General features: G+C 39.3%; 1 protein-coding gene across 1 annotated transcript in view; it reads left to right on the forward strand.

The window, feature by feature from the left end:
• Positions 1-17,725, forward strand: part of LOC103587571 (chromosome unknown open reading frame, human C12orf55) — a gene marked incomplete at its 3' end in the record, with an annotated part of 124,558 nt that overhangs the window by 64,049 nt on the left and 42,784 nt on the right. The window contains exons 15-16 of the mRNA XM_008569066.1: positions 7,799-7,885; positions 7,978-8,099. Of these exons, the coding sequence (XP_008567288.1) occupies positions 7,799-7,885; positions 7,978-8,099 (209 nt within the window). The remainder of the gene's footprint in view (positions 1-7,798; positions 7,886-7,977; positions 8,100-17,725) is intronic.

The following is a 17,725-nucleotide window of genomic DNA, read 5'->3' on the forward strand; positions in this document are numbered from 1 at the left end:
AATCAATAAGATAGGTTATAATTATATGAGAGGGATTTATTAGGGGAATTAGCTCACACAACTATGAACAAAAGTTCCATAATAGGCCATCTATAAACTGGATACCAGTAGCATGGCTCAGTCCAAGTCCAAAGGCCTCAAAACCAGGGAAGCTGGTGGCATCCTTGGTATAAGTTCTGGAACCCAAAAGCTGAAGAGTCTCAAGCTCTGATGTCTATAGACGAGCTCCAGCAGATCGAGAGAGAGCTTCACCTCTGTCCTCTGTCTTTTGTTTTCTCTGGACTCCCAGCTATTTGGATACTTCCCACCCAGTCCACTCAGACTCTCATACTTATCTCTGCTGGAAACACCCTCATGGACACACCTAAAAAGATAGCTTTACCAGGTTTCTTAGAATTCCTTTATCTAGCCAAGTTGACGTCTAGAATTAACCTTCACAATTAGTATATTCAACATTATACATTATAATCATTTTTGTGGCCCTTAACCAATTTCTCACTAACCCTCCCTTCCCCTCTCCCTTTTTCACCACTGGTGGCCTCAGTTTTGTTCTCTCCTTTTGAAAGTTCAGCGAATCATTGTGATTGTTGTATCTTTATTTATTTACTTATTTGTTATTTTTTTTATCTCCTACTTATGAGTGAGTAACTGCAGTATTTCTTTTTCTGTGCCAAGCTTATTTCACTTAACATAATTTTCTCCAAGTTCATCTATGTTGCTGTGAATGGCAGAGTTTCATTTTTTATTGCAGAGTGGTATTCCATTGTGTATATATATATATATATACCACATTTTCCTTATCCAGTCATCCATTGATGGACATTTAGGTTGGTTCCAATGCTTGGCTATTGTAAACAGAGCTGCGGTAAACATGGGAGTATAGGTATCCCTTCAACATGAGGATTTCCATTCCTTTGGGTAGATATCCAGCAGTGGAATTGCTGGATAGTGTGGCAGTTTTATCTGTTGTTTGAGGAACCTCCATACCATTTTGTGTAATGGCTGCACTAATTTACAGTCCCACCAACAATGTATGAGAGTTCCCCTTTCTCTGCATCCTCACCAGCATTTGTTGCTCTCTGTGGTTTTGATAATACCCAGTTTTACTGGGGTGAAATGATAATCTCGGTGTAGTTTTGATTTGCATTTCCCTGATGCTGAGTGATGTTGAGCATTTTTTCATGTGTTTGTTGGCCATTTGTATATCTTCCTTTGAGAAATGCCTATTCAGCTCCTTTGGCCATTTTTAATTTTTAAAATTTATTATTTATTTATTTTTTTAATTGGTTATGAATATTCAAAGGTTACAGAGCAAATTGTCACCACTTGTGCCTAAGATATGACGGCCAGATCCATACTGGCAGCATGCCCATTACCACAAATTGTGATATCTCCTGTCCCCCACCCAATTATCCCCGACCTCCCTCCCCATCCCCCTTTCCCCCACTCCACTTTGTGTCCCTGGGTGTGTTCTCTCCCTCTGCAAGTCCAAAGAACCACTGTGGTCTTTCTTTCCTCCCTTCTTTCTCTCTTAGCTCCCACTTATGAATGAGTACATATGGTACTCATCCTCTGTGCTTTGCTTATTTCACTCAAATAAGCATGTTGTTCCAAATGGGAGAATATCATTCTTTTTTACAGAAGAGTATACTATACCATGGTGTATACCACATTTTCCTTATCCAATAATCCATTGATGGACATTTACGTTGCTTCCATATCTTGGCTATTGTGAACAGAGCTGTGATGAACATGGGAGTGCAGGTATTCCTTTGGCATGATGATTTCCATTCCTTTGGTATATACCCAGAAGAGGGATTGTTGGATTGTATGGAAGATCTATCTTGTTTCTTGTTTAAGAAACCTCCATACTGTTTTCCATAGTGGTTGTTCTAATTTACAGTCCCACCAACAGTGTAGGAGCATTCCCTTCTCTCCACATCCTCACCAGCATTGTTATTCTCATTCTTTTTGACTATAGCCAGTCTAACTGGGGTGAGATGATATCTCAGGGTGGTTTTTTAATTTGCATTCTTTGACCATTTTTTAAATGGGTTACTTTTTTTTTTACTGTTACGTTGTTTGAGTTCTTTGTATATTCTGGATATCAATCCCTTGTTTGATACATAGTTTGCAAATATTTTCTCCTGTTCTGTAGGTTGTTTTTCACTCTGTTAACTGTCTCTTTCACTGTGCAGAAGTTTTTGGCTTGATGTAATACCATTTGTTTATTTTTTCTTTTGTCATCTGAGCTTTTGGAGTCTTATTCCTAAAATCTTTGCTCATTCCTCCTTCCTGAAGTGTTTTCCATATGTTTTCTTTTAGGAGTTTTACAATTTCAGGTATATAAGTTTTTAATCCATTTTGGGTTTATTTTGGTATATGGTGAGAGGTATGGGTCCAGTTTTATTCTTCTACATATGGATGTCTAGTTTTCCCAGCACCATTTATTGAAGAGGCAAATCTTCCCAGTGTATATTCTTGTTGCCTTTGTCAAAGGTCAGTTGGCTGTAAGTAGGTGGGTTGATTTCTGGATTCTCTATTCTGTTTCATTGGTCTGTCTGTTTTTATGCCAGTACCATGCTGTTTTGGTTACTATACCTTTGTTATATAATTTGAAGCCAGGTAGTGTTATGCCTTTGGCTTTATTTATTTATTTATTTATTTATTTATTTGCTTGGGATTGCTTTGGCTATTTGGGATCTTTTGTTGTTCCATATGAATGTTAGGATTGTTTTTTCTATTTCTGTGAAGAATGTTATTGGTGTTTTGATGAGGATTGCTTTGAATCTGTAGATTGCTTTGGGTAGTATGAACATTTTCACAATGTTAATTCTTCCAATTCAAGAGCATGGAATGTCTTTTCACCTTTTTGTTTCTTCTTTCAACAGTGATTTTTAGTTCTCCTTGCAGTGATCTTTAACCCCCTTGGATAAGTTTAATCTTTCCTAGGTATTTTTTTTTTTGTTAACAATTGTAAATGGGTTAGTTTTCTTGATTTCTTTTTCTGCTAGCTCATTGTTGGAGTATAAAAACACTACTGATTTTTGTATGTTGATATTGTACCCTGCAACTTTACTGAAATCACTTACTAACTGTAAGAGTTTTTTGTAGAGTCTTTTGGTTTTTCTGTTTATAAGGTCATGTCATCTACAACCAGGGGCAGTTTGACTTCATCTTTTTCAGTCTGGATGCCCTTTATTTCTTTCTCTAGCCTGATTGCTCTAGCTAGCATTTCCAATACTGTTGTTAAATAGGAGTGGTGAGAGTGGGCATCCTTGTTTTGTTCCTGTGATGATATTGATGGTATGTTTGTCATATACGGCTTTTATTGTGTTGAGATACTTTTCTTTTATACTTAATTTTCTGAGAGTCTTTATCATAGGGGATGTTGAATTTGTCAAATGCTTTTTCTGTATCTATTGAGATAATTGTATGGTTCTTGTCATTGATTTTGTTGTTGGTGTATTATATTTATTGACTTGCATATGCTGAACCTTGCATCCCTGTGATGAATCCCACTTGATCATGGTTTATACTTTTTTGTGTGTATTGCTGTATTCTGTTTGCTAATATTTTGTTGAGAATTTTTGTGTCGATGTTCATCAGAGATATTGGCCTATAGTTTTCTTTTTTGTTGTTGTTGTATCTTTTTCTGGTTTTGGTATCAAGGTGATGCTGGCCTCATAGAATGAGTTTAGGAAAATGGCCTCTGTTTTAATTTTTTCGGATAAAGAGACTTGGTATCAATTCTTCTTTTAAGGCTTGGTAGAATTCAGCAGTAAAGCCATCTGGTCCTGGGCTTTTCTGTTTTGGGAAGCTGCTGATTACTGCTTCAATCTTGTTCCTTTTTATCGGTCTGTTCATGTTTTCTATTTCTTCTTGATTCAGTCTTGGTAGTTTGTATGCATCCAGAAATCGATCCATTTCTTCTGGGTTTTCAAATTTGTTTCTAGTAGTCTCTAACAATTCTTTGAATTTCTGTGGTATTGGTTGTAATGTCTCCTCTTTCGTTTCTGATTTTTGTCATTTGGGTTCTCTCTCATCTCTTTTTAATTAGCCAAGCTAATAGTTTGTCTGTTTTGTTTACTTTCTCAAAAAAAAAATGCTTTGTTTCATTGATCTTTTGCATCATTCTTTGGATTTCTATTTAATTTAGTTCTGCTCAGATCTTAATTATTTCTTTTCATCTACTAATTTGGGGATTGGTTTGTTCTTGTTTTTCCAGTACTTTGATGTGTAACATTGGGTTGTTTATTTGAAATATTTCTATTGTTTTGATGTAACCATTTATTGCAATAAACTTCTCTCTTAGTACTGCTTTTGCAGTGTACTGCAAGTTTTGTTACGATGTGTTTTTATTTTCATTAGTTTCAAGAAATATTTTGAATTCTTGTTTAACTTCTTCTTGGATCCATATGGTATTCAGGAGCATACTTTTTAATTTCCATGTATTTATATAGTTTCCAGAGTTTTGTTTGTTACTGATTTCTAGTTTTAATCCATTGTGATCTGGAAAGGTACTTGAAATGACTTCAATTTTTAAAAATTTGTTGAGACTTGATTTGTGAACTAACAGGTGATCTATTCTGGAGAAAGTTCCATGTGCGGATAATGTATGTGCTGTAGTTGTTGGATGAAATGTTCTGTAGATATCTGCCAGGTCCAACTGGTCTAATGTGTAGTTTAAATCCTGTGTTTCTCTGTTGATTTGTTGCCTTGATGATATGTCCAGTGCTGAGAGAGGGGTGTTCTGGTCTCCACTGTTATTGTATTGGGGTCTATCTCTTTCTTTAGGTCTAATAGTGTTTGCTTTATATATCTGGGTGCTCTGATGTTGGGTGCATATATGTTTATGATTGTTATGTTTTCTTGTTGGATAGATCCCTTTACCATTATATAGTGGCCTTCTTTGTCTCTTTTTATGGTTTTTGGTTTAAAGTCTATTTTATTTGATATAAGAATAGCTATTCCTGCTCACTTTTATTTTCCATTTGTGTGATATATCCTCTTCTATCCCTTCATTATTAGTCTCTGTGTGTCTTTAGACTATTAGTCTGTGAGCTGAGTCTCTTGAAGTCAACATATAGTTGGATCTTGATTTTTTTTTTTTTTTGTCTTTTTTCTTGTGACTGGTAAGGGGATCGCAACCCTTGGCTTGGTGTCGCCCGCACTGCACTCAGCCAGTGAGCACACCGGCCATCCCTATTTAGGATGCTAACCTGTGGCGGGAGCGCTGCTGCGCTCCCAGTGCCGCACTCTCCCGAGTGAGCCATGGGGCTGGCCCTGTATCTAGATTTTTAATCCAATCAGTTGGTCTGTGTCTTTTGAATGGGAAATTTAATCTATTTTCATTTAGGGTTGTTACTGACAGGTATTGTCTCACTCCTCGTGTTTTATTGATTTTTGTTTGGATGTTTTAAATATCTTTTGTTCCTTTCTCTCTCTTTTATTGTTTGTCTTTGTTTCTTGTTGGTTTTTTGAGCTGGTAAGATATAGTTTCTTTCTTTTTGTCATTTGCATTTTGTTCTACCAGTGGGTTTTGTTCTTTCTTGTGTGTTAGTGATCACGTTTTTTGGATTCCAAATGCAGAACTCCCATGAGGATTTCTTGCAGGGCTGGTCATGTGGTGGTGAATTTCTATAGTTTTTATTTGTCTGGGAAATACACTATTTTCCCCTAATTTCTGATGGATAGCCTTTCTCGGTATAGTATTCTTGGCTGGCAGTATTTTCTTTTGGTATTTTGAATATATCACCCCATTCTCTTCTGTCTTGTAGAGTTTCTGTTGAGAAGTCTGCTGTTAATCTGATGGGGACTCGCTTATAGGTGACTTGACATTTTTCTCTTGCTGTTTTTAAGATTTTCTTTGTCTTTAAGTTTTGCCAGTTTGATTATGATGTGTCTCAGAGAGGACCTTTTTTTGGTAGAATCTGTTTGGGGATGTTTGAGCCTCCAGGTCAGAAGGTCCATGTCTCTGCCTATGCCTGGAAAGTTTTCTGCTATTATTTCATTGAATAGGTTTTCAATGCATTTTTCTTTCTCCTCCTCCTCTGGAACACCTGTGATTTGTATGTTTGTACACTTAAAGCTGTCTGCTAGCTGTCTTAGATTTTCTTCATTTTTTAAAATGCTTTTTAAAAAATTATTATTTTTGTCTGCCAGGGTTATTTTGAAAGACTTATCTTCAAGATCAGAAATTATTCTTCTGCTTGCTCTAGCCTGCTGCTTAAGCCCTTGGCTGTGTTTTTTATATGTCATTGAATGAATCCTTCAGTTCCAGGAGTTCTGCTGCATATTTTAAGGTATTACTCTCTTTGTACATTTCCTCTTTCATGTCCTGGATACTCTTTCCCATTTTGTTGTGTTGTCTAACTGAGTCTTCTTGCATCTCATCGAGTATCCTTAAAATTGTTATTCAGAATTCCTTTTCATTTATTTCCAGGGTTTTCTGCTCTATGAGGTCTGGTATTTGAGAATTATTGTATTCGTTCGTGGTATCTTATTGTCTTTCTTTTTTTTCTATCTTTTTTCCCCAAATATTTTTAGTATCTCTATGTTGATGTCTGGTCATCTGGTGGTGCAGTTACTTCTTCTGTTACTCTGGAGTGGGCTTTGAGGAAAGAGACTTCCTTTGGTAGATGTATTTTATATTGACCATTGAGTAGAGGGTTTTAGTATTGGTTCTGGATAGAGGCAGTAATGTAGTCTCCGTATGGGGACTTTGGCTGTATTCAGTGTTGCAATTGCATGTGGGTGGCCTAGGCACTGGGGAATTTAGTGATTCCTTGCTGAGGTTAGTGACCCTGTGCTGGTTCATCAGGGATGTGGGTGAGCTCTCGAGTGCTTGGGAGAAGTGCCTGGGTGCCTTATCACTCTTTGGCTGGGGTGAGTGACCCTACGCAGACTTGTTGGCACCCCAGCTAGTTTCCCTTGACACTGGTGGGTGCACTGGGGTGTATTAGAGTTCCTCAGATTGAATGGGTGACACTGGGCAGGGTTTTTCTTTCCTTTCTCCTACAGGCAGAGGCTCTGTCTGTATCTTTGCTTCTCCCACTTGGGGAATGGGCTGTGGTGATTGGGAATTTTCTTCCTTATACTATTTGGGTGTCCTGGTTTCTGAACTCAGCAGGTTCTTTGTGTCTCTCTCCCCATGTCAAGGCAGTCATGTGGGCTGTGCATGTGCCTCCTATTCGTAGGTGTGCTACCACATGTGGCAGTGTAATTCCTCCTGTGGGTTGGGCCACTGGGTTATGGGTCTGTGCCCACTCACCTCTTTTTCTGGGTTCTGCTACCACAGCTAGAGTAGAGTATAGGTATTCATGTGGTACCCAGAGTAGTTGCAGGGACTCTGAATGAAACAGTTTCTCTAGAAAGGACTGAGGGCAGAGTTTTGACACTTGATTGGTGTCAGGACTTGCCATCTATACTGTGTGAGAAGGTAAACTGAACAAAAGTAAGTTGGATGCTATTTATCAACCTTCAAGATGATTTAATTTAAAATGAAATAGAAAATAAATTTTTTTATGTAATTAAATAAAATAATTTTTATTGTATGTAAAAATCAAATTTTTATAAGTTGGAAATTCTTATGTCCTGTGACAAATAAAAGAGGATTTGACAAAAAAATTGCGTCATAGTAGATTTATTTGAATTTTTGTCTATTAGTTTAAAAAATGGCATATGATGGAGGAAGCAGTAATTTTACAAATAGTTACTGTTTAATGTTAATAAAATATTTCCTGTCTTGGACAGAAACCTAATTGTAATGAAAGTTGTTTTTCTTCTTCTTCTTCAGTTTTGCAGACTCCAACTGCTGGCAAAAATATTTCTACAAAAGGTCCAGAAAAGTTAAAACAATCTGGAAGCATTGATTGTTTCACAGGTAATTAAATTTGGGATAGCCTGTATTTCCAAAAAATTTAAAAGATACTTTTTATTTCACCTTTTTGGTTAAATATTTGTTTGTTTTTACAGAATTAAGTATAATGAATAAGATAAAGAAGAATAAACTATCTAAAGCGATTTACTTAATGCAGAAAGCTTTTTTAATATTTGAGAAAGATGCAACCTCCACATCTTCATGGAACTTTTTGTTGGTAACAGTATTTCATTTGTTGTTTTAGTGCTGACACACCAACTTCTGTTAAAATGAATGATTTATATCCATTTGTTAAAAATAATGTGTTGCCGTTAACATTCATTATGAACTTATAAGTTCTCCATAGGTAGTCCAGCCTGAATAGGGGAACTAATCTGTACCTTGAGTCCTGAAATCTCCTGAAATGAGAGAGTCTCTCTCTGTAGGGGCAGCCAACAAGGGAAGCCAAATAAAATCAGAAGGACTCAAAATAAGGGAAATTATAGAATTGGAGTGACACAGTGCTAGCCTAATGCAAATTCTTACTATGGAACTAAAATGCTTAATGCTCATTGGCTAAGATACCTTTTCTCTCAGATGGATACGGCTAATTTACGGGCCAGTCCCCTTGTTGATACCTTTAATTAGGTCTCACTCTGACCTGGGAATTGTTGTCTTCTTGATTATTCATTATGTGTTGATTTTAGAGTTTAACTTCCTGATGATAATCATGTTCCAAGTTATGGGATCTTCTTTATTTTTGCCCCTGCGTCAGACCCAGAAAAGTTTGATTGCATTGGCTGAGTGAGTGGCACCCAAAGACGTAGACAATAATGCTACAAATAGCTTGGCTGATAAGAGAAGAAAAAAGTAGGTCAAATTTAGGGAGAGGATATGGAGTTAAGAGGGGTTTAAGAGAGAAAATTTAGCATATCAGTATGCTAAAGATGAGCCAGAACAAAGAGAGAAATTGAAGATATGAGAGATCGAGGTTAATATATAGAGCAAAGACTATACAACAGTGAAGAGGATGAGATCAAAAGCACAGATAACAGGATTCATCTTCAGGGGAGGATAGGCTGTAGGGTAGACACCTCATCCTTTGATACAGAAGGAAAAGAGGAGTGGACAGACGGGGATGTAAAAAGCTTGTTGGTGTGCAGCCAGGGAATTAAGTTGATGCCTTCTTGCCTCGGTAACCTGATATAGTAGGAGGCAAGGATATGACATCTGCCAACAGTGGAGGGTGAGGGTAATTAGCAGAACTGGGGAGAGTGAAGATGATTGGAGAGGGGCGAGAAATGGATGAGGGAGCTGATTCTGGGTAAAAGGACTGGCCAGTGTCATGAAGTTCTAGCTGAGGTTGGAGACCATGAATTTTTTAGGGGGCCCCCATCTACATGGTGGTATGACATTATCCTGATATAGTATTTCTCGTAGTAGTGACAGGAGGATATTCATGACAGCAGAGATTTGTGCAAGATTGGATTTTCTTTTGTAGATGAAGGTATGGATTAAAAGTCTGTGGTATTAAAAAATGGGTGCAGATTGAGTAGGGAAGGAAGTGACACCACCAAGGCATTTAAAGACTTGGTGACTATGGAAATATCAAGAGACTGGACATCTCTGTGAGGTCAGACCCAGGAACAAAAAATGAGGGTCTGAGAGAGCTAGATGGATAGGTGTTTGAGGTTAGAAAGTAGAATATTGAAATTTAAGATTTCTTGTATGCAGCACTTCCTGGTCATCTGTCCATCAATTCATCCCTCCAGCAAATAATTATGAGTGCCTGAGACCCATTCAGCAAATATTCAGCAAATATTTATTGAAAGTTCACCATGTGCCTGATAGTATGCTGAGTCAGGGGATAAAACTCTTTCTTCCACAAATATTGATTGACTACCTTTTCTTTGTGTTCCTGCCTTTGTGGCTTCTGCCTTCTCTTTGTGGTTCCTGGATTTATTCATAGATAAACTCAGTGTATGGGAACATGGACAAGTAAATAGTTAATTATGGGTCAATTTCATAGGTGCTTTAATTGCAAGAGTGCTAGGGGAATTTAGCAGGGTAGTACTGAACTTATCAGTGGGGAATGCTTAAGGAAACATCCAGGAAAGTTAGCACATGAAATTGGACAGTGAAAGACAGATGACATGAAGTTGAATACTGAAAGACTGAAGTTGAACATTGAAAGAATACTGAGTAGCCAGAGGAAGAGTAGGGCGAAGAATAGAAAAGATATTCCAAGCAAAGAGAACAACATGTGCAAATGTCCCAAAGCCAGAAAGATCATAGCGTGCTTGTGGTCCTGCAGGCCATTCAGTGTGACAGCTTAGATCCAACAGGAGTAGGAGGTGCTGAGGGAGAGGACGGTGGACCAGAGAGAAAGTAGAGGTGAGTTCATAAGAAGTCTTTCATGCCAGCCTAAGGATTTTGAATGGACAGATGCTATCAGTGTTCAAGCTGGGGGGAGCCTCACTGAATATGAATTCTCATCAGCTGAATGAGGAAGTTTGATGGTGGTGTTGCGTCTTCTGAAGTGACAAGGCTAAGTGGTGTCTGATCTTTGTTGGAAGACGTCCGGGGTGTGTTCAGATCCATTTTCTCAGCAGATGTTTCTTTGGCCATTTGCTACTGTCTAGTGCTGAGAGGACATTGGTACTTCAGTCCTATTTCTGCGGCAAATAAACCTTATTTTTCTTTTAGAAATGTTGCTCACAGGACTAATCTCATGGCCTCTCAGAGCCTGAAGAGAGTAAAATCTCTGGAGCTTTCCCCTCTGTTTTATTATGACTCAGTCTTGTCTTCGTACTGCCAGAATATGCCCATTCACCTAATATGTCTCTACCTTCCTACCTCTGAGATCAGAGAACATACTAGAGAAGTGGAAAGTCTCAAATTTCCAGTGTGTATCTTCTTTTCCTTCTATTTCTTAAGTGAAACTATTTTAACTTAAGAAAAATTTTGAGTATTATGTCCTATTAGGATAGACTCAAGAGATGCATTTAGAGGCTCTGCTTTTTATGAGGGGTCCTCCACAAGGATTTTCACCAACTAAAAACATATTGAATATTTATTTAGATGTCCTGAAATCTTCTGTAGCCACGTCTGCTTCCCAGTGATAGTTTTTATCCAAGTGTTAAGGCTTAATGGTCAGCCCTCAGGGTACTCTCCTAAACAATGATGTTATGGCTCAAATAATTGCCAAACTTTCTTTAAAGAAAACAAACTTCTTTCCCTTGGCAATCATTTTCAGCTGGGATGTATTACAGAATGTTTTACATTATCATGATCTTGTAATAAAACTATTCCCAAATCAGTAATTGATATGTCATCTGATACCATAAAAACATTTGAAAAGCCTGGGTCTCTTCAAACTGTTAAATAATTCATACCCTGTTTTAGTTTTTTAAAAGTTTTCTGACTTTGTGGATTTGGATAATCTTACCAGATGTCTGTTTTATTTCAAATCAATTAAAGGTGGATTAATTTGTTGTCACAAATGAGGGACAAACCTTTCATAACAATCTTTAGCTTTCCAAATGAGATGACTGGCTTTTTTCTTGGTTACGGGCATTTATTTTTTCTGTTTTTTTGTCTTGGTTATTTGACCCATGGAAGTCCATTTTGGCTTTTTGTACATTATACTATAGGTTTACCTTAAAGGATTGCACCAATCAGGGATGTCCTTGATCTTCTATTTCTGATGAAATATAGCAGTCTTCATGTGGCTTATGAAGTTGCTTTAGGTCCACTGAAGAGTCCACCAGCTGAACACTCAGAATCTTTGCAGATGAAATCTCCCATTGGAAAAAGGCAGAAATGGTCCTCAATCCATGTGCTAAGGGTTTCAAGGTCATCGCTATACACTGTTGTTTTCTGTACAGTATCCATTTCCCCTTCCAAATATCACCTATTGGGGAATTTCTTCTTCCCTATTACATGTACCCAGGTGGCACTAGTCCTCAAAAGGACGACTAGTGATGCCAGCTGGGCCAATTGGTTGCTTCCTGCTTGGAATCTGAATCTTGAGTAGAGGGATAAAAAGACTAAAGCTTTAGTCTTAAACACCCCAGTAGAAAATGATTGCCCAGGAGAATATTTGTCTCCTTTAAGGAAAGAAAGTTTGGCAATTCATTCATTCCGACGCCTGTGTCCTTATCAGATTATTGTAACTGTGCTCTGTGGACCCTCCTACGTCTCTGGGGCTGGTAGGAGGCCTGGTCTTTTAGTTGTCTCTGTTGCAAAGAAACTCACTTGTTGCATCTAGTTTTCTCCTAATACTGTTTGTTGGAATCTAAACAAATCTGTAGTTGAGATGATCTTAGCAGTCTCAAATTCCAGTAATAGTGCCTCAACTTTAAGGAAAGGAGCGTGATAGTTTCACAGAGTATTTTTTATAATCGACACAGAATCGAATTGAATGGTCTCCTTTTGTAACGAGAACTAATGAAGAAGACCAGGGATACTAGAAGTTCTTGTAACTCCTGGCTCTAATATTTCTTGAATTTACATCTTGATGTCCCCTAATACAATTGTATTAACTATGTTAGCCTTAATTGGATTTAATTATTTTCTATTTGCTTTTTGCGTGGGAGAAGAATACATGCAAACTATTTTTTTTTTGGAGGTCTTCTCAGCTCTTTTTAATTAGTCCATGCTGAAGCTTCATTATAAAATAGTAAACTCTTCCTGATTCTGACCCCTTCCTATGGGGTCATGTTTTGATTCCCAGACTTCAAAGTATTTGACAGAAAATTTTAGCATATATACATTTTAGGATTTTTTTCTTTTAAGCGATTTAAGGGTATTGCATAGAAAACTTCATCTAGATTGTCTTTCTATGCTTCTTAGCTTTGTATTAAGACCAGGTAGCATAGTGGTTAGGAGTATGAGAGTCTTGGATTAGAGTTCTGGTTCTGCCACTGATTAGTCATATGACCTAAGCCTTAAGTTTTAATTTATTCATCTGTAAAATGGGTGTTCTCAGGAAGATTAAATAAAATGATGCATACAGAATGATTAGTGTTTGGTACAGAGTAAGCAGGTAATAACTGCTAGCCATTATTATTATTTTGTTGTTATTACTGTTTCATTTTAACCACTCTGGAACGTTCTGAGATATTTTTTGGTGCTTTAGATATATTTTTCTCTATCAGACTACACATTTCTTTCTGTGCTTTCTCGTAGATTTATCTTATAAATTGTATATTTTATTCTCAACATTATTCCTTCCCAGAATTCTTGGATATGACTTAATCTACTTTTCATCTTCTTCTGTACTGTACATTATAATGTTGAGAACCCAGAATATACTTTAGGGAGGTCTACTAGATAAGAAGTAAATATGGCACTTTATCATTCCAGTCTTGTGGTAGTTGTTTACATATGTCTTAATCATGCTGTCGAGATTGCATTACATCTTTCCATTAGTATTTTGCTGCACTGTGGGTGTCAAGCCTGTGTAAAATGTATTTAATGTCAGTCTGTCCTCATATGTATCACATAGCTTCTGAAGAGAGGCAGGTCTCATTTTCTCTAATGAAAGCTATAGGCAGAGAAATTTACATTAAAAAATATTTTGGATTTCAGTATTGTTGTTTTGTGGCACACTGAAGCACAAACCATCATTGAAAGAATGCTCAGAACTTACAGCTCTTGTGAGTTGGTGTAGAAGTTCCTTTCCATTGGGGTTCCATGGCTGAGTCTTCCTATGCTAGGTAAAGGCTCATGTTTCCTTTCAGGGTTAGCGAGTCTTTCTAATTTGCCAGGCCCTGTGCTAGACAGTGCAGGATGTGAGGATGTAGTTACTTTCCATTATCGGATATGTCATGGAAAACATGACATTCTTCTTCTGATTAGAGAATGGTTTGTCTAGATTTTGCTGTTATAATACTTCGGTATTCTAGAGCATTGCTATTATAGACAATGTTCAAGTCCATATTCATAACACCTTCCCACAATTGAGTAGAATTGGTTTCATGGGAATTTTTTCTTCTTGATTTTTTAGAACTTCTTTTCTGATGAGGAACCTCCTTAAAAAAATCCCATATCACTTTCTCATAAATGGAATCTTATTAGCAGCTCAATGATTTGACTTGTTAAGATTCTAATTTCTAATTAGCATTAGGATTTGCTTTGAGTTCTATCATAGAATTTATCTGATTTCCCTAAATCAAAAACTTTGTTTCAGACTTTTCTTTTGTTACCTTTCACTTAGAACTTTAATACTTCTTTTTTAAAAAAAATTTACTTATTGAATCAAAATCAATTATACATATTTTTGGGGTTGAACATTGAGATATGTTGATCAAATCAATATTACTAGCATATATATTGTTACAAATTGTAATTATTCTTTATTCCCTTGTCCAACCTCTCCCTTTCCCCCATTGCCTCCTCCTCCCCCCTCTAATTACCCTAGATTACTTCTTCTGAAAGAGTAATGGTTACTCTGTTGATTTGTTGCCTAGATGATCTGTCCAATGCTGAGAGGTGTGATCAGGTCCCTTAATATTATCATAGAGCAGATGCTTCTTCTGTCACTCTGAAATGGGCTTTGTGGAGAGAGACATCCTCTTCTTTTCTTGGTCTCTTCTGGTGACTCTCCTTGTGTCAATGCACTCCGCTGGTTGGCGGACCATCTGTGTGGTGGTTGTGGTGTCTAGCCACTTTCACGGGAGCTATGCTTATTGTGGTGGCTGTGGTGGGCCACCAAAATGAGGTGATATTTTTGCCATGCTCCTTGGTGCTGGCAGTGTGCCTGGTTGTGGGGTATGTCTGGTCCCTTTCTCCATGCCTCTGGTCCCTGGGCAGGCCCCAAGGCGTTGGCTCCATGTGCCTGGTTGTGGGAGGAGGGTCCAATCCCTTTCTCCATGCCTCGGGTCACCAGGCAGGCCCCAAAGTGCTGGCACAGTGTGCCTGGTTGTGGGAGGGTGGTCCGGTCCCCTTCCCCATGCCTCGGGTCCCTGGGCTGGACCTGAGGTGCTGGCATGGTGCCTGGTTGTGGGAGGAGGCTCCCATCCCCTTTCCATGCCCTGGGTCCCCAGGTGGGCCCTGAGATGCTGGCGTGGTCTGTCTTGTTGAGGGAGGGTGGTCCAGTACCCTTCTCCATGCCTCAGGTTCCTGGGCAGGCCCTGAGGTGCTGGTGTGGTGTGCCTGACTGTGGGAGGAGGGTCTGGTCCCCAGCTCCATGCCTCGGGTTACTGGGCAGGACCCAAGGTGCTAGTGCAGTGTGCCTGGTTGTGGGAGGAGGGTCCAGCCCCCTTTGCCATGTCTCAGGTCCCAGGGCATGCCCCAAGGTGCTGGCACAGCATGCCTGGTTGTGGGGTGGTGGCCCAGTCCCCTTCTCCATGCCCCAGGTCTCTGGGAAAGTTCTGAGGTGCTGGTGCGGCATACCTGGTTGTGGGTGGAGGGTCCAGTCCCCTTCTCCATGCGTCTGGACCCCAGGCATACCCCAAGGTGCTGGCATAGTGTGCCTGGTGTTGGAGGGTGGTCTGGTCCCCTTCTCCATGCCCTAGGTCCCTGAGGAGCTGGCATGGCATGCCTGGTTGTGGGAGAAGGGTCTGGTCCCCTTTCCATGTCTCGGGTCCCAGCGCATGCCCCGAGATGCTGGCACAGTGTGCCTGGTTGTGGGATGGTGGTCTGGTCCCCTTCTCCATGCTCTGGGTCCCCAGGTGGGCCCTGAAAACTTTAATACTTCTGTTAACCTGTTTCAAATTGGGCATGGGATCTGAGTTAGGGGTCCAAAGTTAAAATTGATCAAGACCCAATCAGAACATTTTAAACATACTATCTTAAAATGCATTATAGTAAAGATCATTCTCTTCTGTCATAATTTAGTGTGTCTTTCACTCAAAACACATTGATTGAACTGAAAGAGAGAGATAAATTACTGTTCTTGCCACTGAGATACTCATTGTTTAGAGAATGTGGACAGCCGCATGTATTTAGGTACTCTATTCCCTTCATTTCCTATTATCTTTATTTTAGTATTTAGTGTTATTTAGTATTTAGTATCTTATTATACCTGCTAAATAAAGATAGTAGGAAATAAAGGGAATGGAGTACCCAAGTACATGGAGCACCCAAGTGCATGGAGCTGTCTTGGAAGATATCAGAGGAGGTGATGTTTGAATGGGTCTTGAAGTAGAGAAAGGGATGTAGGATCTTCCAGGAAGAGGAAATTGCATGGACAAAGACTCAGAGGCCTGAAAGAGCATAGCACTGTCAGGGAATGAGTGAAATTTTTTCTTTTATGGTTTCAGGGGTTAGGTTGGACAGAGAGGTAGATAGAGAGGGAGACAGAGAAGGAGATAATGCTAGAAAATATGATCAGAGTGAAAAAGGCTATGGAGAAGTTTGCACTGTAGCAAGTACTGGAGACGCCATTGAAGGGCTAAAGACTGAAAGTTGAAGAGATTAGAGAAAGGCAGGGGAGAAAGGTAGATTTACTCATTTCAATCAGTGGTTCCCAGTCCTTTCAGTGCTTCAGAATTATTCTTGGCATTTAATTCAAGCTCCTGGAGATTTTTATCTTGGAGTGGGAACAGACAATCTTAATTTTTAAATAAGCTCCATAGATGATATTGATCAACCACCAGTTTGAGAAATGTCTGTGATACCCTAACAACAGAAAGCAGTAAATTATTGATCCTTGTTGGGTTCATGGATATGCAGAGAGAAGATGCTAGAGTTAAGTCAGAAGATGCTAGTGTCCAACTAGTTCACTGGAGCAGGAACTACCAAGGAAAATTTTGGGATTAAGTTGGGGAGCCCAGGGCAGTTGGCTAGTCAACTGAGATAGGGTCAGATGCAGTGCTGCTGATGTATTTTACAGCCTCCAAACAAAATCTAGAGGAAGAAAATGTCTCCAGATTTTCAAGGCATTGACTCCCTTCCCTTGTGTTGCATCATTTTTCCTTAGGCTGGTTTTACCTGTTCTTCTGTAACCTGAAATAGCTTGGTCTCCACAGCCTGGGATGCAAATGAAGGCACATTAACATTGAATGTTCTAAATATAATAGCTTTTATCTCCCTTCTGTTCAAGTAGGAATTTCTTCTGTCAAAGTTTTCCCGCAGTTATCTGGGGAATCCACTTACCTTTTCTGGCTCTGGCCTCTTCCTCATCAAGGCTCTCACCTGCTGTTGCCCTTCGTGGGAGCCCTGCTCTGCAGACACGTTTGCCCTCCCAGGGAGCCAAAGCTGCTCTGTTGTCTGTGGTAGGGGGTGCAGAGGAAGCAACCTCTGCCCAGCCCTGTGCTGGTTGTGTCCTCTGGGCCTAACTGGCAGTGTGTAGGTCTTGGCTCTGTCATAGATTTTATGACTCAGCTCCCTCAACATCTGCCCCTGACCCTTTTTTCCATTCCTTTTCTACATATTTTTTTTTTTCTTCTCAGTTTGGTTGGATGAGTGAAAAAGTGGAAGCAATGGAGGAGAGCAGATGCCATCCTATCTCCTTGATTGACTCATTCGTTCAATGATTCAGCAGTTACACTGAGCACTTACTATGTGTATATAAACTAGCTTTTGGGTCGAAATGCCTAAGGTCTTTAGCATGTAGGCTCTGGAAACACAGTTACCGTATAAGAAGTCCCTTCCCACATGAAGGAATGATTGTCCTTGCAGTTGGTAAGATTCTTGACCTGCAAATGCAGAAACATTCCCAAGGTTTCCTGGCATAGAATAAGTAGAGTTAAAAAACCGTTTGTCATCACAGATACATTTTAACCATGACTAATGATTTTAGACCTTAATGTCAGCTATTTCCCATAAAAAATAAAAACAAGGGCCGGCCCGGTGGCGCACTGGATAGTGCGCCGCTTGGGAAGCGCGGCGGCGCTCCCGTCCGAGGGTTCGGATCCC

Source organism: Galeopterus variegatus, unplaced genomic scaffold (assembly GCF_000696425.1).
Source record: "Galeopterus variegatus unplaced genomic scaffold, G_variegatus-3.0.2 Scaffold461, whole genome shotgun sequence".
Lineage (NCBI taxonomy): Eukaryota > Metazoa > Chordata > Mammalia > Dermoptera > Cynocephalidae > Galeopterus > Galeopterus variegatus.